The sequence below is a fragment of the Acartia tonsa genome, chromosome 2 (genome assembly GCF_053477335.1).
Source record: "Acartia tonsa isolate MP-2025a chromosome 2, ASM5347733v1, whole genome shotgun sequence".
Classification (NCBI taxonomy): domain Eukaryota; kingdom Metazoa; phylum Arthropoda; class Copepoda; order Calanoida; family Acartiidae; genus Acartia; species Acartia tonsa.
The window spans coordinates 30,852,857-30,880,302 of record NC_137261.1 but is presented as its reverse complement, the minus strand read 5'-3'; the positions used below and the strand labels follow the sequence as shown (position 1 = coordinate 30,880,302).

General features: G+C 32.9%; 2 protein-coding genes across 3 annotated transcripts; both read right to left on the bottom strand.

Annotated features, from left to right (window-relative positions):
- Positions 1-176: 176 nt before the first annotated feature.
- LOC145310176 (uncharacterized) lies at positions 177-16,840 on the bottom strand. Of its 2 annotated transcripts, XM_080150385.1 has the most exons (21): positions 16,475-16,840; positions 16,254-16,298; positions 15,862-15,900; positions 15,320-15,529; positions 14,241-14,329; positions 13,540-13,736; positions 12,825-13,213; positions 11,570-12,543; positions 11,103-11,250; positions 8,785-8,929; positions 8,065-8,165; positions 7,777-7,871; positions 6,519-6,610; positions 5,692-5,773; positions 4,576-4,708; positions 3,867-4,023; positions 3,213-3,404; positions 2,205-2,324; positions 1,794-1,918; positions 1,439-1,533; positions 177-378 (listed from the first exon to the last, which is right to left on the bottom strand). In XM_080150385.1, the coding sequence occupies exons 1-21, from the start codon at positions 16,838-16,840 to the stop codon at positions 192-194; spliced, it is 3,981 nt and encodes a 1,326-aa protein (XP_080006511.1). In that variant the 3' UTR covers positions 177-191. The 2 variants fall into 2 exon arrangements, with proteins under 2 accessions (XP_080006511.1, XP_080006512.1); XM_080150386.1 differs by lacking the exon at positions 16,254-16,298.
- On the bottom strand, positions 16,699-27,373 carry LOC145310202 (acyl-CoA:lysophosphatidylglycerol acyltransferase 1-like). The gene is made up of 12 exons (XM_080150388.1): positions 27,120-27,373; positions 26,537-26,654; positions 26,226-26,326; positions 26,082-26,126; positions 25,866-25,939; positions 25,652-25,754; positions 24,116-24,200; positions 23,843-23,907; positions 23,452-23,527; positions 23,071-23,171; positions 22,003-22,072; positions 16,699-20,807 (listed from the first exon to the last, which is right to left on the bottom strand). Exons 1-12 carry the CDS (start codon positions 27,155-27,157, stop codon positions 20,625-20,627), a joined length of 1,059 nt encoding a protein of 352 aa, XP_080006514.1. The 5' UTR covers positions 27,158-27,373; the 3' UTR covers positions 16,699-20,624.
- Positions 27,374-27,446: the final 73 nt, after the last annotated feature.

Below are 27,446 nucleotides of genomic sequence, written 5' to 3'. Positions count from 1 at the left end.
TTCTTTAAATCAAAATTATTGGTTGATAAGATTTGACACTATGAGTTTAGAACCAATCAAATCAAAATTCAATAAAAGATTTAAAGTTTTATGACAAAACGAATAATTACAACAAAGTGGATAGAAATCTTTGGGTCCAAGTGTAATTTACATCCCAATGTCCCTCCCTCCTTGGATAGGACAAAAATATTTTATTTATGGAGAAGCTGAGCCATTAACAATGGATAAATGCGTTCCTGTTGGGTCACAAGAAGATTGTGTAGGCGGGACAGTCCAATACAATTTGGCACTGTTATCAGCTGTGGATGTCCATAGTTCACGGGTTTCCCGCCATTTTTATTCTCCATCAGCTGTTCAACCACGTGTAGGCGTAACATTCTAAAATTTAATGAAGAAAATTATCACCATTCCAAAATCGAATATTATAGGGTGAGGCGGGGCATTACCGGTAATTTTTTAGGTTTTTTGAAAAAAAAATGGGGTAAATATTAATATTTTTAAATGGGACCAAGACCATTAGAAAGCTTACGGAAAGGACTACCAGGTCCTAATAGGACGTTATCCTAGGACTTTTAGAAGTTTGTCATAATTGGACTTAAAGAAATTACCGATAAATGCCCCACGGTGGGGCATTGTGGGTAACGTCTTTTCAATCTAAAAAAAATCGATGAAAAATGGCCAAACGGCCAGTCAAACATTAATAATCATAATTAGTATAGGTTATAGGGATTATCCACAAAAATTTTCATAAAGATCGGACTATTCCTTCTATGTCAAAAATCATTTTTTTTAAAAGACGAGAAATTTTGATTTTTTTTTCACAAAAATTTTCTTAAAAAATAAAATTTAATTTTTTTTATATAAAAAAACTGTTCTATTCACTTTTTGGCCTAATTCTTAAAAAGCCCATATTGAATTTTAGATTTTACCAAAGAAAAACTGAAAATTGATCTTAAAAATCGAATTTGAATTTTTTTTTCGACGTTACCGAAAAATACCCCGCGCGAACTTTGGTCATTTTTGAAAAAAATATTAACTCTAAATTTAAGCTCTCAGCAGATTTGGAAAGAGCGGGCAATTCTTAGTTCAAAAGGTTTATACGGATCAGTTCTAGGTCTTACCAATTTTTGTGTAGGTCGATCTTTATACACCTAGGTGAAAAAAATTTTGAAAAAAAAAATTTTCGTCTGACTTTGAGACCCAACAAGTACCCTTAAAATTCATCTCACAAAAATTTCATTTTATACTTTTTTGTAGGCAATTTAATAAGGAACAAATTTGGTTTAATGTTTTTTTCTGTCAGTCGATTAGACCATGGAGAAAAATGTCATTTTCTGAAGGTGGGTAAAAAATTACCGGTAATGCCCCTTACCGGTTAATGCCCCGCTTGACCCTAGTTAAATAATATATTGTCATAAACATAAAGAAAATAGCATACCTAAGCGGAGGTTTGGTGCCTTGTGACTGATCCAGCTGAACCCATTCTGATTCTACACAAATGTCGCGACAGAGCGGGCACTTTTCCACACCATCCTTAAAGTAAAGGATAATTAGAAGTAAGAAGCTACTCTAATAATTTGGATACTTCTCAGACAAGTATGTCTCCTTAAATATATTATACATATTCTCCTTTTTATCAATGCATTCATAGAATGGAAATAATAAAATTGCATTTCGTTGAAAAATATACAATAATTATTAAAAACAATTTTATAGCATCAATACCAATATCATGTTAAATATAATCAAAATTCTACTGAATTTTAATTGAAGTACTCAACACGAACGTTCACCTGATGTTTGAAGCTACGCCTTAGACACTCTCTGCAGAGGATAGCTGAGCAGGTCAAGTGGGTGATAAGGTCGGAATCGGCCATATCTTCCAAACATATGCTACAACTCTTCCACGCTTCCATACCTACAATAATATGTTTGATATACAAAACATATATTATACAAAACGGTAGAAATATTATGTTAAAATATTTCTAAATCTCCCCTCGGCGAATGTGCAAGTTATACATCTACATTTTGCCCGTCCATCCAAAAAGCTATAGGGTAAATATAAACTTTCATCTGTTACAATGGATAGACTTCATTTTTTGCTAAGATTCCTACCTCTAGTAGAAATACAATTTAACAGTTTATGTTTGACAAATACAACCATTAATAACTTAAAAATGACTATGTTAATTTTTTCTAACCTTCTGTCAAAGTGCCAGTTTCTGTGAGAGTTCCAGTGCTAGTACTCGAACTAACTGTAGCTGCTAAATCAGATCTGCTACTTGATAGAGAACTACGCATACTCGAACTTATTGCTGCCCCTACAAATAAGTCAATTAATGTTTTATTGATTCAGAAAGGTAGGTAGACTTTACTTGGCACATATAAATAATAATTTTATTTACCTTATCTAATTAACAATAGATCTAAATTTTGACATAAGAGGATTTGGTAACATAACTTTTTATTTTCATGTTGAAATTTTAATGTTATTGGCGTTTTGTTGCTGTATTATTTACAAGCGGTTTTGCCAGGGGTTGGCAGGAAAAGTCCAGGGCAGATTAAAGCACATGTTTTTTTTCTCCGGTTTTAACCACCAACAAAAATCCATAGCAAAAGTCCACCTTGAAAAAATGCTGTTTTTGCCTCCAAAAAGGTACTAAATTACTACTTTTTCTGAAGAAACTTCTTATTATTTCTTAAAACGCCGGTACTACACACAGTATAAAAACATTAGATTTACAACAAAAAAGACTACTTTCTATCTTTTTCAAATAGAAATGTTGCTTTCTAAAAGTACCTAAGTCTTCTTTGTTGTAAATTCTAATGTTTTTTTAAACTGTGTAGTTTTTCCCCCTAATATTTAACCAGTTAAAACCGGACTTTTCTAGAAAAAGCCGGATTTTAGCCAACCCTGGGTTTTGCCCCAATGGGTTTTGGAAACTTGGAAAGTCCCACTCCTATACCTATAGAATAGTTCATTCGTAATATGTAAATTAATGAAAAAAAAAGAACTTTTCTTTTGGGGGGGGGGGGGGGGAGTTTCTTTTTTGGTTTGCAGTAGGTATGCTCCCTGAAGAGTAGAACCCAATCGGTTCAGTGGTTACTGAGATCTTAAGCTTCTGACAGACAGAAAGACAAATCGTTCTACTTTTGTATTATAGATATTCAGTTCAATTTGACTTTCAAATATTTTTCTAAGCGCCTACCTAAATCAGTGCGGCTATTTGACAAAGAACTGCGGCTGGAGCTGACCGCGTTGTGCGGATCATTCATAAGAGCGCCCGCGTCCCCGCCCTCCATGCAGGGAATTCCTCCGCCACTGTTGCCGTGCGCTGTGGATGTTGATGTTGTAGAGGTTGTGGTCGAGGAGATTGATGGAGATTCTGTATAATTGCTGCCTACAATTGGAATTAGGATTTAAAAAAGAACGTCAAACTCTGCCAAGCCCAACGATGTTGTTGTTCTCATAGTTTTAGAAAAGTTTTATCTTTGAAGCACAGTAATTGGAACGTTATTGGAAATAAATTACCTGTATAAAAGATAGAATTAAAAACAGACCAACAAACGAAAGTTTGCCTAATTTAAGCTTATGTAGAATGTAGACACATATAGAAGCGAAAGTTTTATTTTCGAATAGCGTAAATAAGATTTCTTTTATTTATCATGCTTTCACTTAAACCTTTTTGCTAACCAGCGAACCACCTACCTCTCCTTATTTGAAATTCGGGACACTAAGCCTAAGGGGCTATTATTAAAACCTAGACTAAACAATAATGTAAGTATATATTCGAATTAGTTCGTTTGTAATCCAGATGCGAAAAGAGGGAAACCGCCTTTTTAAATAACTTAACTATACGTACCTGAAGTTGATGGAACCACTGCAGGGTTTTCATCCACGGACGTCGAAGAGGTTGCAACGGTAGTTAATGTCGTTTTTCCGACTGCGACTGTCGTCGACACCTCAGCATTATCATTCTTCCCCTCTGATGTACAATCCGCCTCGTCCATTGACTCAATCTAAACGTAAGCTAAATTATACATTTTCCTTTCTACTATTACCGAAAATGTAAAGAAAAATTTAAAAAGTGTGGTCTAAAACAAATAAAATGGCTCCTTTCTACTTTTTGAAACATTTCATCGTCGAATATTACCATTCATTGTACCTTATAATTGTCTAATAGCCTAACCTGATATGCATTCAACAAATAAATACCACTATTTTATGTCTTTATGGTAAACTAATTCACAATGATATTTCTACAGATACAGCCGGCTATATTGCTATGGTTAGGCTTGCCTTGCAGTTAGAACTTCTCAGACAAAGGTCATGCAATCCAAGAGTTGGTTGTCTGATGGGTGTTACTTAACCTATTGCCCCGGGTGTTTGAACAGTAAAGGAGACATTTGGCTCCCCTTGGTTATACTGGGTTGTTGGACCATGGCGTTTAAGTGTCATGGATCAAGCATCCCCGGCCATATGGGGTATTTGATGAAAAACAAACTTTCTATTTTGAAATATGTACCTATTTAATTAAAACAATAATTTTGAAGAGAAATTATAAAATTTACCTTGCAACTATCAGTGTTGACTTGCTGTGTATTTTGATCTGGTTGTAATTCTAATATCTGTATGCAATATAATTTTCTGTTTGTTGTATTTACAAACTTTATCCACACCGTATCTTCTAACTCTCGAGTTATCCTTAACAAAAATAGATTTATTAACATTCATAAGCAAAATAGCTAAAAATAAATCATTCAAAATTAATAGGTAAGTGTTGAACATAAATTGATATATTATTGCTTCGATGTTGCACCAAATTTTCGTGTACTCTGTAAAAGGCATGCTCGCAGCTGGCTAAATTAACGATATACCCCTTTATATCCGCTTATATCCCTTCACCACATCCATTTCTACTTGATAAAATGTATATTAGCAAGCTCAATTGACGAAAAATTTTCCCCTGTCAAAATATCCACGTAATAATGGATGTTTAATTACTTGGATCTTACACAAGATTTTCATGTTCTATAAAAAAAGTTAACTCTGTACATTAAGAGATATAAGTTTTCCGGAATTTTAATGTAGGGAGTAGATTTGAAATCTGCATCAAATTTTAAGGATTTTTTTATAAAATTCGTTTTTTGTAAAATTCTTTATCTAAAAGCGAAAATACATTTTAAGTTAATTAATTTTGACCAATAGGATAGGTGGATTTTAAACTACCTGCGCTTTAATTGGTTGAATGATGTACGACATCCAATCAGAGCGCAGATTTTTTAAATCCACCAATCACAGATGCCAAAATTAATTAACTTAATTTGTATTTCCGCTTTTAGATAAAGAATTATACAAAAAACGAATTTTATAAAAAAATCCTTAAAATTTGATGCAGATTTCAAATCTACTCCCTACATTAAAATTCCGGAAAACTTATATCTCTTACTGTACATGGCTAAAATAACGATCTCCCACATCCCCTTCCTTTTCCCTCCTACTGAATAAACGGGTCTACCAATAAATACGGGGAGAAATTGCAACCTAAATTGACGATAATTTTTCTCCTGCTATATCATCCACGTATATTCTACAATCTACATACATCCTTTCACGTAATCCTATATTCATTTGAACAGAATAATTGTTGAAATAATTCAGATAATCTTGACAAAAAGATTGCTTACCTATGGTTTGTGACCTCACAGAAAACTAGTTTAGACTCAGCTGCACTGTTCAATTTTCTCATCAATGAGTTTCGAACCTCTCCTAGTAAAAAGTAATGATTAACCTTTCAGCAAAACGTTTTTTTTTTAATTATCCTATTTAAAGGTTATTGACCTTTAATCCAGGGAGATAGGGGGTATTGGACTGTAAATTACATTGATGGTACACGAAGTTTTATAGCCATGTTATCTATTTCGTTGGCTCAACACTTTCAGGTACTTTTATTGAATTCCAAACTAGTAATGTTCAAAGATAAACAAAAGTGGTAATTTAATTTTGGGGATATATATCAATTTATCGTCCATTGTCTTATCCCCTAAGATCCTTAACTTTACAGCAGCGTGTCGGTGCCGTTTAATTTTGATGCGGCTCCGGCTCCTACCTTAAAATTAATATATCAATTTTTGTTTATTATTGAATTTGATAAAATAAAATAAATAATATAAAATATTTTGCTTTTATTTGATTAAAGCTATATAAAAGTAGAAGGATGTGTGTCTATTTGTTAAGTAACAATAGTTTTTCAGTTTATTATATGGAAATAGACCGTTGCCAAATTATAATATTACTTTAAAAAAATCATTTTTAGCTAATTTGGAGCCGGAGCCGTTTTTAACGAGAAATACGGCTCCGGCTCCACCAAAAATGTTGCTGCCTCCGGCTCCGAAACGCTGCTTTACAGAGAGGAATAGAAAATTGGACCGTGAATTATTCTGGTACCCAAGGTATATTACATGATGTTCAATCCAATGAATGAAAGATACACTGTACGTACATATAAACCAACCTATATTATCATGTTTAGAAAGAGTGACTAGATGTTGAGTTATGGGATGGTTTGCTAGGCTCACTGTTACTTCTATTTGCACTTCATTTGCCCTGAAATAAAATAAAACATTCATTCATATTGTATTTGGTTGATTAGCCACAGTTCCTTAAGGTTTGGACCTAAGTGGTCAATGGTCATGGATTAGACTGAGACACTGACTTTTGTATAACTACTAGTTCCAACTTCCAACTCAAGCTCCACGTTCAAGCACATTATGAGTTGACCTGCTGTCTCATGAGAGCTCCTCATTATTACCTTACCCTAGCCGAGTATGGCAGGTGTCCCAAATAAAGTCACCGTAATGAATGACGCTCTACGCAGAGGAAATTGGGATAGTGGTAGTACAGATATTATGTACGTGACTATTAAGTATCTAAACTTACTCAAGAATCCCCTTCTTACACAACCAGGGGAAGTTGCGTGATTATTATTGCAAATGAGAAATTCGAGTCAACACATGTGTTATACCACTGAGCCACGACGCCCTTTAAATTGTATTAGAGGACCTTGGTAGTTTTTTTAGTATTACAGTTCATTCGTTTGGTAGAATAAAAGTAGGATACCCTGGCTTAAAACTATTTATCTGACAAATGAAACTTGTTAAAATCGATGTTGTTTAAGGTTTGTTTTACCCCACTTTGTAATGAATGCAAAGGGGTAGTTGCACGAAGTTTATTTAAACTTGAATTTAGTGAACTGCATATTTTTTTCTGTTCAATAGTTTAAACTACATCTTTAGGACATATATTTGAGAATTTAAATCTTCTACAAGGTAGTTTAAAAATATCAAGACTTGAAAATCATGTTTTTTGAATATAAACAACTTATATGGCTGTCATGATTTCACAAAAACAGCACGATGAATATTATGGTGGTGCCTGATTGATTGCTATTTATTGTAATACAAAAATAAATGTGTTAGATGGTATTCTTGTAACTTATGCTTGCAATGTTACTTTTTAAAGGCACTTCATGCAACTGTCACTTTTAATTAAAAATATCCAAGTATACCCAACTATCATCCAATAAAAAGAAATACGTCCATTTTATTGGAATAATAAACAAAGGTTAGAAATTTTGTAGGCGATTTTAATAGGTCTGGTCACACAAAGAAACATTACTGCTTAAAGTACCTAACTTGTAAAAAAAAAACTATATTGAAGAACCCTTTATTTTAATTGAAAAATTAAAACTGAAGAACATAAAACTGATTTACCTTGGCAGTGGAATGCTGAGATACATGAATGGTTCAAATGAAACAGAAACATGGCCACACTGGGAACATATTATGGTGTTCTTAAACTGACCCTGTCAATTGTCGATGATATTTATCATTTGTTAGGCTGGGTTCTCAAGAGACCAGCAGAAGTTAATCACGAGTTTTAATTTGTTCCTGTGTGTTTTGAATGCATACATTAATAAAGACTTTGCAAATAAATACACGTTGTAAATTCAAACACTATAAGAAAGTGAAGATAATGAAAAAATGTAAATATCATTCCTGGAAAGTACGGGCCATGACGGTGTAGTTTGTTGACAGATAGTTCTCCCAGTACCGGTCAGCCTCTATGGCCTCTTTTAACCGGCCAGGATCACGTGCAGTTTCTAAAACACGTAATATTGCTTTTGTTGGTTTAAGAGTGTTAAAAAAGGTTATGTTTATATTTGTTTAACTATACCCTATAGCTTTACCTAACCATAACAAAATAAATAAGGTTTAAGTCAATAGGAAGATATTACAGGGGTTTATATTCTGCATAGGATCCCCTGGGGGATAGGAATAAAAATATGTAGAAATTTTTTTGAGGGGGGGGGGGTGAAATATACTCTTAAAATTGTATTTTATTACCTGGAAAACAGGATGATGATTCTGTCTGTGAGTCAAGCACCTCCAGCTCACACTCTCTTACCTGGACAATAGGATGATGGCTCTGTCTGTGAGTCCAGCACCTCCAGCTCACACTATCTCTTACCTGGACAACAGGAAGGTGGTTCTGTCTGTGAGTCCAGCACCTCCAGCTCGCACTCTCTCTTACCTGGACAAAAGAATGATGGCTCTGTCTGTGAGTCCAGCACCTCCAGCTCGCACTCTCTCTTACCTGGACAAAAGAATGATGCTCTGTTTGTGAGTCCAGCACCTCCAGCTCACACTCTTTCTTACCTGGACAACAGGATGGTGGTTCTGTCTGTGAGTCAAGCACTTCCAGCTCACACTCTCTCTTACCTGGACAACAGGATGGTGGTTCTGTCTGTGAGTCCAGCACCTCCAGCTCACATTCCCTCCTCTCAGACTCGAGAAGAAAATTCTTCTCAGAAGAATCCAATCGAATCCGTTTGCACAATTTGTCATCTAAGCCACCGTTTGCATCCTGAATCGTCAATATTGAAAATGACAGTTTTAACAAGCTTAAATTAACTATAAGAGCTATTGGTTACGGACAGGCCGATGTTAGTAAAAAGTTTCGCTTTTAAAGCTTTTTGATTCAAATATTAGTAGTCATGATTTATTTTTTGTACCTAGAGAACCTGTTACCACTGAACATCTACTTCTAAACTTTTTCTGTCTGTCTGTCAGTCTATAATGTTAAATCACTTGACAAGAAGTAGTATCTAAAGAAAAAACCCTTACTAATGATATTATACTTTTTAACTTACTAAGTCCATTCATAATTCTTTCTCTAATACCTTGGTGCTTTTGTCTCAAAGTGATTATCGAGCACTACCCCCCACCCGCTCCACTAACTATTTTTATCAATTGAAAATATAGTTTTTATCCTCTTAGACCCTGCAGTACAGGGATGTAATGCTAACCAGTACCAAATATTACCTAACATAACCTGATCTTAAGAAATACACGAAAATTTACCCCTTCCCCCACCCCCCCCCGCAGGGATGGCAAAATAAAAACCACGTGGTTTTAATCAAGTGGTTTAAACCAAAAAAAAAAAGCTAAAAAAACCAAAAAAAACCAAGGTGGGATGGTTTAAATGGTTTTTTTAATACAAAGGCCTATCTTTCCAGTTATATCCTTATACTAAAGTAACAGGATGTCTGTGTGTTTGTCTGTGTGTTTGTGTGTCTGTGTGTTTGTGTGTCTGTGTGACTGTGTGTTTGTGTGTCTGTGTGTCTGTGTGTGTGTTTGTGTGTTTGTACCAAAGGATCTCGCTAACCGCTGAACCGATCGGGTTCTCCTTAACAGGGTAGCTTCTCATAGGTCCCGGGAAGGTTTATAACTATTTTCTTGGGGGGTGGGACACCCCCAACCCCCCCAAAAAATGAAAAATCCCCCCCCCAAAAAAAAATTTTTTTTAACTAAAATAAAAATGAGGGGAAGGGGCGGCACCCCCCCCAAAAAAAAAATTTTCGCCCCCCCCCAAAAAATTTTTTTTTTACTTTTTCTTTTAAAATCTAAAATAAGAAATTTAATTATTAAATTTGACTCTCTCCTCAAGTCCCCTTAGAGGCCTCTAGGGGCGTAGCCGCTAGTCCTTATAATAAAGTAACAGGATGTTTGTATGTGTGTTTGTATGTTTGTACCAAAGGATCTCGCTCACCGCTGAACCGATTGGGTTCTCCTTAACAGGGTAGCTTCTCATAGGTCCCGGGAAGGTTTATAACTATTTTCTTTGGGGGTGGGACACCCCCAACCCCCCCTCCAAAAAAATTTTTTAAAAAACTTTTTAACTAAATTTAAAAATGAGGGGGGGGGGGCAACCCCCCCCCCCCAAAAAAAAAAAAATGTTCGCCCCCCCCAAAAATTTTTTTTTTACTTTTTCTTACAAAATATAAAATAAAAAATTCAATTATTAAATTCGACTCTCTCCTCCTCAAGTGCCCCTAGAGGCCTCTAGGGGCCTAGCCGCTAGTCTTTTTATAATGTAAAAAATACAGTCAAAAACATAAATACCTAATTCAAAATTCTTTTAATAGTTTAAATCTTTATACTAAAGGGGTAGTTTCACGAAATGCATTTGAACTTAATTTAGTGAACCGCATATTTTTTCTTAGTTAATGGGGTAAACTACATTTAAATAGCATATATTTGAAATAAATTCAATTTTATACCACGTAGTTTTTAAAATATCAAGACCTGAAAATTGTCTTTTTGTGATATATGCAATTTAAAAAGACGATTTTCAAGTCTTGATATTTCAAAAACTATGTGGTAGAAAATTGAAATTTTTTCAAATATATGCCATATAAATATAGTTTAACCATTTAACCAGGATAAAATATGCGGTTCACTAGATTAAGTTCAAATGCATTTCGTGAAACTATTCCTTTATACTAAATTAGAATACTTTAATTTGGATATTATTAAAAAAAAACAAAAAAAATTATTAAAAAAAACAAAAAAACCTGGTTTTTATTAATAAAAACCAATAAAAACCGGTTTAAACCAAATAAACCACACTGGTTTGATCTTTTTTAAAAAAACCTGGTTTTTTCCCATCTCTGCCCCCCCCCCCCCCCCCAACTTATTTTCAATTTACAAGTAAGTGTTTCTGTGCTCGACAGTGCATTTTTAGATAATTGCATTACCTTTAATCCGTCCATATCAAGATTACAAGTTTTGCCCCGCTTCACATTTATATTCTTTTCGGGGAGGTTGTCCTCAGATGTATTCAAATTCTCTATTGTTGTGGGAGGTCGGGTGTTTTCCAAATATCCGTGTCGCGCAAATTTTTCACTAGTCACAATAAGAGGATTACAACATTATTTTTAAGTCAATATTGTAACATTTCAAATTTGTAATAGGTATGTTTTTAATACTTTTAATGAAACTTTAATTAAGAAAAAATACCTACCTATGTAAATTATAGATTTTTCAAAAAATGGTGATTTTAATATTTGATATTTGACTTAAATATAAGCATATTTAAACAATATTTTGTTGCTTATTTATTTTGAATCGAAAGGATAAATTTTGGATGACAAATCCTGTAACTGGTTTTGTCGTTGTGATAACTAGAAAACTTAGTAAATAAGTAGTTGTAATGCATTTTTGCCTGTCAAAATTAATTTTATTATTCATAGATCCACCGTCGGGCGTGTCTGTGATGTTCATGTTGACATTCAATGTCTTATGCTCTTTCAGAAAATCCTCAATCCCAACATTCATCGGCGAGACCGCGTTATTACGCGGCTGTTCATCGCACGAGATGGCGGATAAACTGCCATTTGCCGAATTTGAATTAACTGCTGTAGTGCCTAAACCGCTGAGGGACGACGTTATTGTAGCAGTAAGATTGTTGTCGCAGAAAACTACTTGTTTCTTTTTCATCAGTTGCTCGTTTGGCACAAGATTGCTTGTGATGATACCGCCGTTAGAACTTCCTCCGCCGTTGCTAGAACCGCCGCCGCCGGCACTGTCATCATCAACAAGATCTAGATCCGATTCTGTAGTATGGCTGTCACCGCCATCAAGACTTGCAATACTGGTCCTAGACTCGATGCCGTTTCCGCCCCAAGATGATGTAGATTGTACTGTCGCCGCTTTGATGCTTTCTGGTATCGGTGCCATGCGCAGGTTTGACGGAAATTTGTCCTCCAGGGAACTGTGACTTGTGTAGGACTTTGGTGAAGCTGAGCCGCGAGAATCAATCTCGTCAGCCGCGGATGAAACACCAGTAGACGAGCATATGATCCCAGCTGGCTCAAGATTAGATACAGACTCTAAATCTGGACAACCGGCTAAATACGTCCGGTCTAAATCAGAAACGCTATCAACGTCCTTTAAAATCTTTCCGCTTTCTGAAAAACTGAAAACGGTGCCTTCTTTTCCACCGCCATTAATACAACTGCCGCCCGTTCCGTCATCACCGCAGGATACCTCCGTTGAGTGTGGCGTGTGAAGCTCCATGCTAGTACATTCGGACAGTGGTCCGCCTTTGGCACGCGGCGGCTGAATGTGAACCAGTTGTTCGTGCAAGGAGTCGAGCAAAAGGGCCAGAAATTCTTGGCAGTCGTGTTGCCGATATCCCTATAAATTCCAGAAATAAAGATTTTCTTAGGTAAGTATGGTAAGAGTCTCAAAATAATATAAGATTTTTAAAAAGGAAGAATTCTTGCGAAAACTTTGCAACTATTACAAAGATAAAAATTCCTTATTTTGGGTAGGTACATCTTCATCAGGTTGAAAGGTTTTAGTAGGGAAATGTGACCTAAGATTGCTGGTATTTGATGCTGCATTACATTATAATTATCTCCCCCCCCCCCCTCACACACACACACACACACACAAATTTAACACTTTATTCCTACCTTAAATTGGCTGTGACTAGAAGATAACGTGTCCTTGAAAGCCACTGGCCTTATCACATTATACCTCCCACTGTAGATCTTTTTTGCCAGGCTACTGAAACTTTTAGTCAGCTTAATGTTACCAACATTACTTTTCTTCACAGCATTATTATCAATTTCTTTGCTGCCTGCAGCGGCAGGATTTGACAATGCGGCCGCAGAAAAATTGAGGAAGAACTGGAGTATTGTGGGGGTGGCCAGGACACATTGAAGCCCGCTGTTCATGTAGCATGTGTTGCCGAGATTACGCAGCCCGCAGACGCCCGCTACCGCAGTGTCACACGCCTGATCAATATCTTTGGTTGTCTCTTTGCGCGAGCTGCTGCTACTGTCTTCTTTTAACAAACAGCCTAAAAAAAATGTTGAAACATGTTATCACAAGTTTTGCTTCTGTTGGCTGCCTCTTACAACCTTCTGACCTTTTTATCTTAACTACACATTCCTATTTTTATAGTAGTAAGGTTTTTTTTCTGAAGCTTAAGATTTCAATCAATACTGAACAGATTAAGTTCCCTTTATAATAAAGATTCACATACGTCCGAATATGAGTTTAGGCTATTTTTCATTTCAAGAAGTTTTTTGGTGGTTTTGTGCTATTTTCTGCCATATTTAAACCTCTTTGAATACAGACGCTATTGTTGCTGGTAATATGCAAATCTATTGTCCTTTTCCTTACCTAACATTTCACTATCAGAGTCTACTTCTTGTATCTGCGCCTGAATGTAGTCAGGGAGGGCAGGTCCATATTCTGTGTTTGGTAGGGCGGGCCCGTGCTCCTCACCATAGGGACCTTCATACTTGTTGTGCGGTACCTCTTGACCCTCAGAGTCACCAGATATCACAGGTAGGTAGGAGGGACAGTCAGGGGACACTAACCACAAAAAGTCATTTTTACAATTGAAAATTAAAAGCTGTGTTTTTTTTTAAATCTATATTGATCTATATATTGGTAAAATGGAGAATAAGATAGAACATTGTGACGTAGGTTAGTAATGGTACAGGATTATTTTATCTTTTCATTTACAAACCTACTAAAAAGCTAAATATTCATGTATGTATGTAGCTTCCATGAGGAAGGTATCAGGAATCAAAGACTAATTGAAATAAATTACAATGTCAAATTTTTATTTATTATTGTTTTTTGTATTACTAATACCAGTTCCTCGGAAACTAAACATTATGTTTGATCTTTATAGAATCTTTTTATACCAGGTAGATACTTAAGATTACGAGTTAAATACTTTATCTGACCGGCTAACCTACCGCTTAACAAACCATGATTTTTATATGGATGTTGGCATCCTTGTTTTTTTTTATTTGATTCTAATTGTAACAAAAAAGTATTGTATTTATTGTTAGTAAAATGTGCATTTTCCTGGTGGCATCATGGCATCCATGTCTCCATAGTTCCACTGATCCATGGAGTCCACACTTGGCGACCCTGAGTTGTTAAACAGGGCATCTCCCTGAAATATATACACAGGGGTAAATAATAATTTTGCATTTTATATTGAACTTTGATAATTAGCTTAATCGAATCTCGTACATATCAAGAAAATTTTTAAAGAAATTTCAGCTAGGTACCTATAGAGTAACATCTATAAGAAAGAACAATGTCCGTTTGTCTGTCTAACCTTATTTGATTACCTAATAGATTTATTACCCTCGATGTTTAATCATACACAATAATACGTCTAAAATATAAATAGAAATTTCTAGCCGACAAATATTTTATTTGACCTATCATGCATAAGTAAAAGTCTATCTTTAAAAATTCAGGTATTGATAGATGATATATTACATCAAAGGGAAACCAAAAACTTAAAGTCAAAGGAACTCAACTAAAAAAAGAGTTACAGTACTGAGATTTGACATAACAGTAGCGTTAAAGAGGTACAATATGGAACTGTAAAGAAACGGCGGCGAAACCGCCACTCCCACCGAAATTTTCAATTATAACTTTTTCATAAAAATTTCCCTTATATTTTAACTTGACACTTTTACACTTGCAACTTTTTTTAATATTGACATGTTTAAAATATTGACATATTTAAAATAAGTGTCACGTTAAAATATAAGGGAAATTTTTATGAGAGAAAAAAGTTAATAATGATGATTGAGAACTTTCTAATTTGTTGAAAAAAGGCAAAAAAAATTTCGACGGAAAACGGCAATTTCCGGCGGGAGCTGCAGTTTCGCCGCCGTTTCTTCACAGTTCCATATTGTACCTCTTTGAAGCAACTGCAATGCCAAATATCAGAGCTGTAACTCTTTATTTAGTTGAGTTCCTTTGACTTTTAGTTTTGTTTCAAAAAGTGTAACTTCCGTACAGATTCTAACCAATAATGTCGTCAGATTGTTCCTGCACAAAGTATTCGTCTTTATTCTATGTTTATTACTTTAATCCATTTCAATTCAATAACTTTCTAATGGTTTGTTTAGAGTTTAAAAATAACCTGTGTCTCCATACTCGAAGGATTCTCATAATCGCCAGTCGGGGCGTTTGGCGAGCCGCCACCTGAGCCAATAGCCGACGGTGAATTATCTCGTCGGTTCAATGGGGACCTCCCACCAACACCGGATGAACTGCTCCTCTCGTTGTCCAAGTCATGCAGCATGGCAGATAATGTAGCTGCAAATTCTGCATCGTTTCGTTCTTGTTGAAACTTAAATAATAATATTTTCTACTCATAAATTCCGCGATTTTCATATTTGCAAAATTTTGAATATCCACGAAAAGCACAATAGTAGTTTAGGTGAGTGTTTTCTTATGAGAGTGTATGAGATAAAGGTAATTTTTCTGTTATAGCAATAGATATAATTTTTGAATAATCGTTTACAATGATCTAGTTATCTTTATTATCAACAAAGACTAGGGAAACCATATAATGGAACATTCATAGGATTGATTTTCCTATTATTTGAACTTGACATAAACCCTTAATGCAGGTTTCACCTTTTTGGCATCTTTTTTAGTTATGACTTCAATACAATTTACCTTTGTCGTAGAATCAGGAATCTGAGTAGCTTCTCGTCTCTGAAATAATATAATCTATAAAAAAAATCAACATGTTTTATTATACAGTATACATAAAAATTAAAGTTTTGATTAAGACTGGTATTTCAAAAAGCAATAAAAAAAACAATTAAGCAACTCTAAGATTGTTATTGTGCAATTTTATAATTAAAGTTCATTAAAGGTTGCAAAAAGCACAATTTTGAAAATAAGTAGATTTTACCTACCTATCATAGAATAGAAATAATATCTCTAAATTATGTTCAAATAGGTACATTTCAATTACATAGACCCTTTTTTTATAAATTCGCATGTACTAATTCTTATGCAAAAACAAATGAATGTTAGATTAAAGTTAAAAACTGAAATCTTACTTTTGGCGAGGAAAAGGAGTCGATAGCATCACCGGGTGACACATCCTTCAAAATATTTCATATCATTTACAAAGTTTTTAATTTTTGTACTTTTAAGATTGTGAAAATGAGTAGGTAGGGACGGAACGGACAGTATAAATAAATTTTAACGATTAAAAGCTGAAGACGTCTGTTTTTTATTGTCATACGCTGTATGATAGTCTCTGAAAGAAATATATTACCTCTTGTTGTAGTTTTGCGGTGGTCGTCGAAGATACCCCATCCATTTCTCCCTCCCCTTCTTCATCCAACCCTCCTCCCTCTTCAACCTCCTCAACGCCTCCCCCCACGCCCTGCTTAGCTGTTGACACTGCGGGCTGACCGCCAGGGGAATTCTCCTCCCCTTCCCCCGGGGAGATTAGCATTTTGTATAGAGAGGGGGTTGAACCACTCTGTATGTAATAAATCTGACAAGAGTAGTAAGAAGTGTATAATGACTTTTTTTCATCTAGATTTACATTTGGTGGATAAGTTATAAATTTAGGGTTAATATTAGTTTTTAGAGGGTCTACTAGAGATCTTTTTATGTTCAAAGCCAAATGTTTCATTAGGAAGAATTATAAATGTTATTCTTTGACTAAAGCTTGAGATAATTTGGTAACTTGAAAAATGTTCTGACAATTAGGCCAGTTTATAAATTAATATCGTTTAGACCCCATATAAACATTATTATATGATATCATTAACAAATTTTGAGAATATTTGCGTTAAGTAGAAATAAAATAATAGCATAATCGACGATACCAAAATAAAGAGTTGAAAAAAATATTTTATTTTGAATGTGATTTATGTAATGTAGGTAACACTTTTGTGATTTTAAGTTTCAGATGAAATGAATCAATTTTTAAAATATTTTTTAGATAAATGACGAACACTTCATAAACTTACTTCAAATATCTAAATCAAATAATACAATATTAATAATAGTATTAACAAGGACAATATTAATCAACAAAGCACCAGACGTAATTGTGACTTTTTATCAAATGAAAATGTTATTGGTCCAAGTGAGCAAACTAAATTTTAAAATAATGTTTTTTTTGTTAAGGTGGATATAAATTGCATTTTGTTGTAATACCAAAGGGTGATAAACAACAAAATTTAGATAAAAAATATTTTTTTTTATGGCATCTAACTTTGGGACTGAAATCTTTGAGGACTAGAGCTATAGGAGCAAAAGCCATTTGTTCCTCTCTTTATCATAAAAATCTAAACATGAAATGTAACTAAACATTTTAATATATTACAATAAATACGATATTGATTATAAGCTACATATTAACAGCACCTTTTATGAAGGAAATTAAATTAGAACTTAATGCCTAATCAAATAAAAAAGGGGTTGCAAAGTTTTGAGACAAACTTATGAAAAAATCCAAATCTTGAATATAATATTGAACTTGTTGAAATGTAAAAATCTCAAAACTAAGCACTGAAAGTATGACACAATAGAATATACCTATTAAATATGTTTACATTGCTATTTAATTTAATTTTCACCCGATTATAAGTGTTAAGGGCAAATCATAACAGGAAGTTAAAAAAACCTAAAGTACTAATATGAAATAATAATGAACTAATACAATAATGAAAATCACCAGAAAAAGAAAGAAAAAGATTTTTAAACTTGACTAAATTTTATAGATTAACAGACTAGGTGTTATTAGACACAAGAATGCCAAAAATGAAAAGTAGCACAGCAAAAGACCTTACTTCAAAGTGAAATATAATCAGAAAGGAAACTAGAGATAATCAACATAATATGACACTTTAATATGACCAAAAGATCAACAAAAAATAGCAGCCAAATATGAGTACAACAAACATTGGTGTAGGTACATTTTAGCTCATAATTAACAACATTTTTGGTATTTTTTTTAAAAATCATATTTGCATTTAAAGTGTTAGCAAGAGCAAAAACAGAGATTCTTAAAACAAATGTTAAATATATTTTTTAGAATCTCCATTCTTTCCCTGGAAGTTTTTAGAAGGTAACAAATAGTCCCGAAAAGATAAGAAAAAGACAAATTTTAGCTGAAAGGTGTGAAAAAGCTTCTAGTTTGTTTTTGTGATGACAAATAAATGATAACATGATATTTTATACATACATAAATATTAAAAATTAACAAAAATGTTAAAAGGACAGTTTATACTGTCAAATACTATTAACATTGTAATCAAAGAATCGTAATGTACAGTATATAAACAAAGTTAGAGTTTGTGGCTCAATAAAGACTTATTTATGGTTGTGTAATGATTTTGGACGGTCTTAAAAAGGGCGGGGGGGAGGGGGGGGGAGCATTTTTTCTTTCCCTTAAGTCTATAAACTATCGAGTTAAATCTTAAACCAATATATTTGGGATAATTGTTACTATTTACTATAAAAGCACCAAATTTCTTTATTGTGATAAAGTTTGTCAAAAAAAGTTTTCTATACAATTATTTACAAATGTCTAAACTATATACAAGCAAACACACTTGCTATTATTTTTACTATGTTTATATTTTGAAACTATTATCAATAAGGAGATCAAAGTAGGATAGTACTTAATTAAAGCCAACTATTGATAATTTGTGGTTATTAGTGTACTAATATTGTCAGATTGAAATAATATAAAAATGAAAGAAAAATAAAAAGAAGTATCAAATATTGGAATGTCATCTAAGCTTTATTGTTTTAATTCTTTTTTTGATATTTTTGCTAACATCAAAGGCAAATACTCTTTGGAAATAAAATCCCTTTTAACCTTTAATTAAAAAAAAATAAAATTTTTCTCGAATCATGTAGCTTTTACTATAATTTTACAAAATGTCAAGTTTCTTTGACTCCTTATGGGGATTTAATACCTATTAAGTCACCTTCTCTCCTAAGCAATATCAACAAATAAAACATCGACAAGTATTCTGATCAACAAAAATTCCTGGATTAATGTTAATTTGATATTGAAGATTTATTATAGAAAAGTGTGGGAGCTTTAATAAATGAACAAGGATGACAACATCCTTAAGTAGCGAAGCACAAAAAATCGTAGATGGGAATACGTACAGGTAGATTTAAAAGGTTTTTACTAAAATCAAGAATAGATTTATTGGATAAAATAAACATGAAACCTTGTTTTTTTTTGTATGATGACGAATGTCAAAGTAAATTACATTAAAGATGCTAATAACAATGTGAAAAATTATTTTGATACTGATATCCCATAAAAGTTTGAAAATTGGATCAAAATAGACAAAGATATGGGGAAATATGTAAAACATATAAAAATAGCCCAAAACCTGATAAAAGGCAGTCTGGCCGCCATGGTTGTTTACTTAAAACGACAAAAAAATTAATTTTTAAATCCTTAACTTAAAAAATTGGGAAAATCGGACCATATATACTGAAGATATGGAAAAAAGTGTAAAATATTTTAAAAATAGCCTAAAACCTGCCAAAAGGCAGTCTGGCCGTCATGGTTATATTCTTTAAAAGACAGGAAATTTAATTTTGATATCTATAACTGAAAAATTTTTGAAAATCGGACTATAAACACTGAAGATATGGAGAAAAATGTTAAAAATATAAAAAAAAACAGCCTAAAACCTGCTAAAAAGGCAGTCCGGCCATCATGGTTGTTTTCTTTAAAAGACGGGAAATTTAATTTTGATATCTATAACTGAAAAAAATTTGAAAATCGGACCATAAACACTGAAGATATGGAAAAAAATGTGAAAAATATAAAAATAGCCTAAAACTTGCTAAAAAGGCAGTCTGGCCTTCATGGTTGTGTCTTTAAACGACGGGAAATTTAATTTTGATATCTGTAACTGAAAAAATTTTGAAAATCGGACCATAAACACTGGAGATATGGAGAAAAATGTGAAAAATATAAAAATAGCCTAAAACCTGCTAAAAATCGGTCCGACCGCCAATGATGTTTTATAGTTAATTGTGCTCCTTAATGGTGGGAATGTTGTCAAAAAATTTCAGCATTCTATCTTTTATAGGAGCTGAGTAAATCCCATTTCCCCCATAGCGTTACGGACGGACTGACGGACTGACGGACGGACTGACGGACGGACAAAGTGAATTATAGAGTAGCTTCGCTACTAAAAAGTTATCAATCTTGTGATGGTGGTTTATTTTCAGAACACTTGTCAATTTACCTGATTTTCTAATATTAGGGATATGTGGATAAGACAAGGCTAGATAAATTATCATCCTCTATTTCTCAGATGTGTAATCATGCCTTTGGTAGCTGGCAAAATTGGAGGAAAAAAAAAGGGTATATATAAATTCAACCGCAATTGTCCTATCCTTCCCTTTGATAATGTGGTCTTTCTAAGACTTTACTTAAACAGTGAAGAATATGCCATGTAGAGGAGAACATTGCCGAGAATGAAGAGAACATGGCCCAGTGCATACTGGTGTGGACATAATTTCAACATTTTGGGCGGGGACCCAGTGGGGGTATACATCTTGTAAGGAAACTCTCCTGTTTTGTAAAATTCTTCCAACATTTTCTCTTTTTCCTAAAATAATTTTTATGTTTTCCACCTTAAAATTGCACGGGGAAAAACATTAGAGATAGTTTGTAAATGTGGTAGGTAGGTACATAATAAAAAAATAATTTGAAAGTTGTGAACACTTCAAAGACTATAATCCAAAGTGTTATAAGGGAGGTGAATGGAGTGACACTTTTTGAAACCAAAACTAAAACTCAAAGCAACTCAACTTAATAAAGGGTTACAGTTCTGAGATTTGGCATGGTAGTTGCTTTAAAGAGGTACAATATGGAACTGTGAAGAAATGGCGGCGGAATCGAAGCTCCCGCTGAAAACCCCTGTTTGAACAGCTCCAAAATTTGGCATGGTAGATACTTCAAAAAGGTGCAAGGTGTGAAGAAACGGCGGCGGAATCGCCACTTCCGCCGAAAACCGCCGTTTCTCGCCTATTTTTTGTGTTTTCCCGTCAAAATAAACAATATGGAATCATTTGAGACAAACTTTTGACAAAATGACAAGTGTCAAAAGAAAATACATACCTAGGAAATTCTATGAAAAAAAAATAAGTTTGTCTATGATGATTCCACATTGTTAAAGAAAAGGCTAAAAAAAATTTCGGCGGGAAACGGCGGTTCCACCGCCATTTCAAATCAGTTCTATATTGTAACTCTGTAAAGCAACTGCCATGCAAAATCTTAGAGCTGTAACTCTTTATTTAGTTGAGTTCCTTTGAGTTTTAGCTTTGGTTAAAAAAAGTGTCACTTCCACCCCATCCCATTTATGCAATCTACGTGTTGTACTTCAATTAAATTAAATTCGGTTTTCAAACTTTAAATAACACTTGCATCATTAAAGATAAAATAGCGTACATATTATAATAGTACATACTATTAAAAAGTATCTAAAAGAAAAAGAATTAAAAAACAACACGCTTTCAGTTAAGATGTCGGGTTCGAGTAAATCCCAAATTGCATCTTAATACAGACTTAGTGGTAAATGATGTTACTGTGTCAGTTGTATGACAGTAAAAGTAAAGATTTTGGTGTTTATGGTGGGATCATTGACATTAAAGTTGGACTTGTAACAAGTAATAATATATTCTACATACCCTCGAGTCCTGTGTGTTTGGATATTCAACATAAATAATCTTTTCCGGGCTAGCTGGAATGAGACAAAGGCTAACCAACCATAACCTGACCCGTGTCATGTAAAGTAAAAGTACCTCATATAGTTTGACCATCCATTTAAACAGTTCTTCTGAATTTGTGGGCACAGAGTCAGCGTCAAAAATCCTAAATGTTTACAAGTTATTTCTCGCATTATCGTATTATAAACAGCTTTACGCGGATATAAAAATGTACGTACAAAGGGGGGGGGGGGGAGAGAGAGAAATTTGTACACTTATAGGAAATGAAAATTCAGTATCAAATTCTGAGTTAGTCCTGTAATATCTGAAGAACTACAAGATTTGCGTTTTTTTTAGAGAAACTTTACATTTTCCCTGAAAGATTAACTTTTTAAGGTATGCGGAATCTTACTTCAAAAGTTAAGTAGTATAATACACATTTTATATATCTATAATATTTAAGACTTAACTAATAAAAATCTTACTTTATTTATTATCAAACAAACATAAATAATCGTTTTTTTGACAATAATAACTAGAATGCATTGATTTATTTTCTAATAGATATATAAATTTTAGATCCCCGATCAATAGGAACTCAGCGTAGGGTACGAAGGGGCAGTTATTTTTCATTAACTTCGTATAAGTCAACTATTAACACTAAACAGTTGAATTTATTAGTAGAAGCGTTTCTTGAGGATATTATAAAGTCCAAAAATTCCATTGCTCGTATTATTAAATCAAATTTTATGTGACTAAATATAAACAAATCTTCATCTGCTAAGAATTCCTTTTCGCAAAGGACGGATTTTGTATGATTGAACATCTAGAGTAATAAATCTTTTATTTATATTGTACTTATTAACCGCAAAGAAAAACAGTTCGCGCAAACCTAAATATAAAGAAAATAGTTCATCTAAACCTTATCATAGTATAAGGGAAATTTCTGGATTGACGTATTAATTGCAAATATCCAGTTAATTAAAGTTTACTTAAACCTTATCTTTTTAAGTTTCTATTTCAGCAAGGATGAAAATAACTTAACCTTGGAAGCAAAGCTCAATAAATGAGAACGGAAAATTGAAAATTTAACTTCTTTTCTAAAGAAATATAATTTTAGACCGCATAGCGGGCAGCAGACATCCTACCAATCATAATGCTTACCTGTAGTGAACATGTGTAACACAAGGAGGCCTATATCCACTGATAATATTCTGTAGGTCAAGTGGTTTACCCTCGGGGTAGGCTATTGTTACATCGACTATCTAAATATATTCACAAAGTTGAAAATAACAAAAAAACTTATTGTATTATCCTTGTGGCTTGTAAGAGAACAGGTGTTTTTTTATGCGTCGAGTTCGAAAAGTATTCATTTTTCTTAAGACTGTAGTCTTTACAGTGAGAGAAAAAGATAACAAACGTTTATAACATCCAAAAAGTATGCGCTATATATTGTACTTTAAATTATAACATGATATTACATATCTAATTTCATTCTGAACGAAAAGAGGTCTAAAGCCGTTTCTGGTATATTAATTGACAAACCTTTGAAATGTGACTAGAATTTGCTGTCTTGCCCCTGGGACCTATTTCATCCATAATAACATCCAAGGCTCCAGTTCTGAATAAGAAGCTTTGTTATTATCAAATGAACTGTAGTAGCTAGATGTAGTTGTTTATCTTGTAAAATTATTCTGATAGGATTCAATTTTCTATAATATTTTTAGTTTTAGGTTATTTGACTTGGGATATGTAATCCCCTACCTAAAAAAAATAGCCCATGAAATTCCGCTCTCCCCTTAATTTTTTTGTCATTTTGAAATCTAAATATTAGAAGTCGTCCGAAAAAAAACATTTTGATTTCACTGGTAATACCAATGAAGAGACTTTGCTTGATTTTCCTTATATAAAAATATGAAGAAACTGTTTCATCTACCTTGGAACAGTAACGTGTTCTAGAAGTGGCAAATCTTTCTTTTTTGCAAATTGTTGACTCACAGCCTGACAAAAAAAAATATAAATTTTCCTAGGACTAAATCAACTTTATTACATAAGATACTTAATATGTTTTTTTTATCACAACTGATCAGGGCCAGTTTATACCCTACGCAATAAAACAACCAACAAATAAGGATTGATGTTCAAATACCTAAGGCTAGTATCGAGATGTTCTCTGAAAGTGTTTCGGAATAAATAATAATAATCCTACCTTTCTTTTTCTAAGAAAACCTCCCTCGGGGAAGAGAACAAGACAGTTTCTGGTCTTCTGTACAAACACTCTCTTTAAATGAGATCTAAATATGAAATTATGTTGCATCACTTGTTTCATATTCCAAAAATAGTAATAGTATATTTTTCTTTCTTATGAGTTGAATGACCGCGTGACACGGCGCGGTAAATCAAAACTAATTGGATTTCTGCTCTGTCACAAATTTAACCAATAGATTTCAGGGTCGCCACATTTTGTCGATATATTTCCCCAAAGTTTATAGTGATTTTTTACATGTAATAAAACAATTTTTGAAGTTAAATTATAGCTTAAGATAAAGAAAACTAGTTTATTTATCTATATTAATTCTTAAATTAACTGGTTTATAAATAAAATTTCTCAAAAATGACGATTAAAGTTTAAGAATTTTAAAGTCTGATAATTTTTAAAATAGAGCTTTTACACTCATTTTTTAGAAAGTATTTAAAAGAAAATACATTTTTAAACATTCCCTAGCAATTTCTTTTCATTCTGATCACTAGAACCAACTGTCAATTACTTTTTATAAAAATGGGGTCATTATATTCTTCGTTAAGGTATGTGTTTTAAGACTGTAATACAGGAGTAGAATGCTAGAATTTGAAATGGCAGTAGCTCTAATATCATACAATATGAAATTGTGAAGAAATGGCTGCAAAACTGCTGTTGCCGCCGAAAACTGGTAATCCCCCCCAAAAAATTTTGCTTGTTCTTAATAAATTAGACAATTTTGAAAAACTTTAAGGCTCAATGAGTAAAAACAATGTCCTAGTTGGACCCAAGCATAACTGAGATAAGTAAACCTATAGTAGAAACCAATCCATTGCTTTGACCTAAGAAGGAAGGCACAAATTACGGGTAAGACGGTACTAACCACTACCGCACGTAGTATAGCTAGATATCTTATGTTCAAATGCAGATTTTCACAACCATATTTAAAGTTTTAATTTGTTCTTTAGAAGCTATGCAATACAAAAAAATGTATTTCCTAAATTTTAATGAATATTATTTTTCAAGGGGAAAAAGTTTCCAAATTGGCAACCATGTTATAAACTATTACTGGCTGTACTCTATACAGCTGATATAACAGCTGATCCTAAACATTTCAAATGTTCAGAAGTTACAATAGGATTAGGAAAAATATGTTCTTTAACGTACTGTGATTATTTGGTGTAAAGTGACTCTTTAGATGCAAAATGATTAGTAGTGACTCAAATTTTATAGTACAGTAGAAGTGCTTGCCTAAGGCGCGGTGGTGAGTGTGGTTCTAGCTCTGACAGTTCATATAAACGATTCATGTCTACCCTAATCATATAAAATTATCGGATGATTATATTTCCCATTACAGCTTACTTGCAGCTAACAAAGAGTCAAATTAAAATATGCTTAAACATAATAGATATACATAAACATAAGCGTCTCGTCCTACTCCATAACTGTAAGAACATATAGCTAATCAAATCAAATAAAGTAGGTATTTTTTTTCTAATTTGTTACCTTAGCTCAATAAGTGACTGATCCCTAGTTTCCTTTCCAGCTTGAATAAAGAAGTCATCATGAATCCAGGAAACAACGCCAAAGTTGGTAAACTTAAACACCTAACCAATAGGACAAACAATAAAATTCTAGCTAGTTTAAAAAGGTATAAACACAATTAATGTTCAACTAAGCCATTTTGTATCAATATTTTGATATTTGTTTGTCCTTTCCTTATCCATAAGCCACATAACTCTTCCAGAATAACCGAATCTGGAGGTAAAAATATTCATTAGGAATGGGACATCTAAATAAAAACCAGTCTTTTAAGCAGGCAATAAAAAATTGAGAAATTTTCAACAATTTAGATTATTTTTTTTTCTATAAAATAACATGCAAAATTTTTTCATACAAGTTAAAGTATCTATATTTAAATAAAGCTGGTTTTCCTGCAGTAGATTGATGATTAGGCATATACAGGATGGTCTTGTCCAGGCTGAAAAAAAATATATATACTCGGTAAAATAACACTGGCTAAAAAATATACCTAATGTAGTAATGTTTATAATTTAAAGCAAAATAAGATTAGTCTCACCACTCGTCCAATGAATCCCCACTTTCCGCAATCTGATATCCAGCTGTATAACACCAACACGACACCATAGCTAACATCCACGTGAAAAAAGTTTCTTCGATCTGAAATTATATTATTCTTAAAACACTAAAAAGATTATAATTTCATGCCTATTTATAAATAAAAAAAAGATAAAAAATTGTAAGCAAGAGGAAAAATGAGTTGAAATTGATTTCTAAACGAAAAATATCTTAGATTAGTAGGTATGATTTATATAACTTTAAGAATGTTGAAAAATATTCCAACTTTAAAATTTAAAAAAACAAATTTACCTTGAAAAACATTTGAGGACTTGTTAGATAAACCGGTGTGAGAAAAAGAATTGATAAAACATAGATGGGGATACAGTACAAATTGTTAAGGGTCACCCATAGTATTCGGAAAATCAACCTAAACAACAAAGTTTTAATTGACCTAAGAAATTAAGTATAATGATAATACTCTCCAAATGTCCGAAAACACCTTAAGTTACACATATCCTATATTATTATTTTTTAAACATTGATGAGGCAACGTAATGTTGAAATACCATTCTTAGTCTTACCAAAAATTACCAAAAGTTTATTAAAATAGATATACCTACTCAATTTTAAACTCTATCTTTAATATATAGACTCTAGCTTCAGATATGGATAGAAAAATATAATCGAGTGTATAGGTATTTTATTTAGGTATTCTATTTTTTCTTACAAAATTTTCAATTTAAAAATTAAGATGAAATTAATTACCGACTTTCTTCATAAAAAAATTATTCTAATTTAATAAGCAATATTTATTTATTATAGCTTGTATTAAAGATAGAAGTAGTTTGTATTACTTTGAAAGAATAATTTATTATATTATAGAAATATTTACCAAAATATTTTTATGCTGAGTTCTTTGATTCGCTCCATTTTATGTGTTTTTTTTTAATTCTATTGTGATTTTTAATTGAATTTTTTATTAATTTAATACATTTTTCATCTGAAATTTTGTAAATTTAATTTATCATTCAATTTTGTAAGAGAAAATTTTTCTCGGATGAAAAAAGTGCTTTGTTTACAAAATAATAAGAATAATAAAAAAGTTAAGTGACTATCTTTATCTCTCCCTAAATTGCCGAATACTGAAATAACTGTACGCGGCAAAGATTGCTCTTTTGCGCGTCTGCAATCAATCAATAGATAAGGATGAAGGGGAAAT

What these genes read in the sequence shown, in the direction of transcription:
- LOC145310176 (XM_080150385.1), bottom strand. Translation starts at nt 16,840, where the DNA reads ATGAAACATTTGGCTTTGAACATAAAAAGATCTCTAGTAGACCCTCTA. An exon ending in CTAGTCACAGCCAATTTAAG is followed by an intron (nt 12,544 to 12,824) that starts GTAGGAATAAAG and finishes TGGAATTTATAG; the next exon opens with GGATATCGGCAACACGACTG. An exon ending in AACTGGCACTTTGACAGAAG is followed by an intron (nt 1,919 to 2,204) that starts GTTAGAAAAAAT and finishes ATATTATTGTAG; the next exon opens with GTATGGAAGCGTGGAAGAGT.
- LOC145310202 (XM_080150388.1), bottom strand. Translation starts at nt 27,157, where the DNA reads ATGGAGCGAATCAAAGAACTCAGCATAAAAATATTTTG. An exon ending in AGTTATGTGGCTTATGGATA is followed by an intron (nt 25,755 to 25,865) that starts AGGAAAGGACAA and finishes GTCCTATTGGTT; the next exon opens with AGGTGTTTAAGTTTACCAAC. An exon ending in GTTTTCTTAGAAAAAGAAAG is followed by an intron (nt 23,908 to 24,115) that starts GTAGGATTATTA and finishes TTTTTTTGTCAG; the next exon opens with GCTGTGAGTCAACAATTTGC.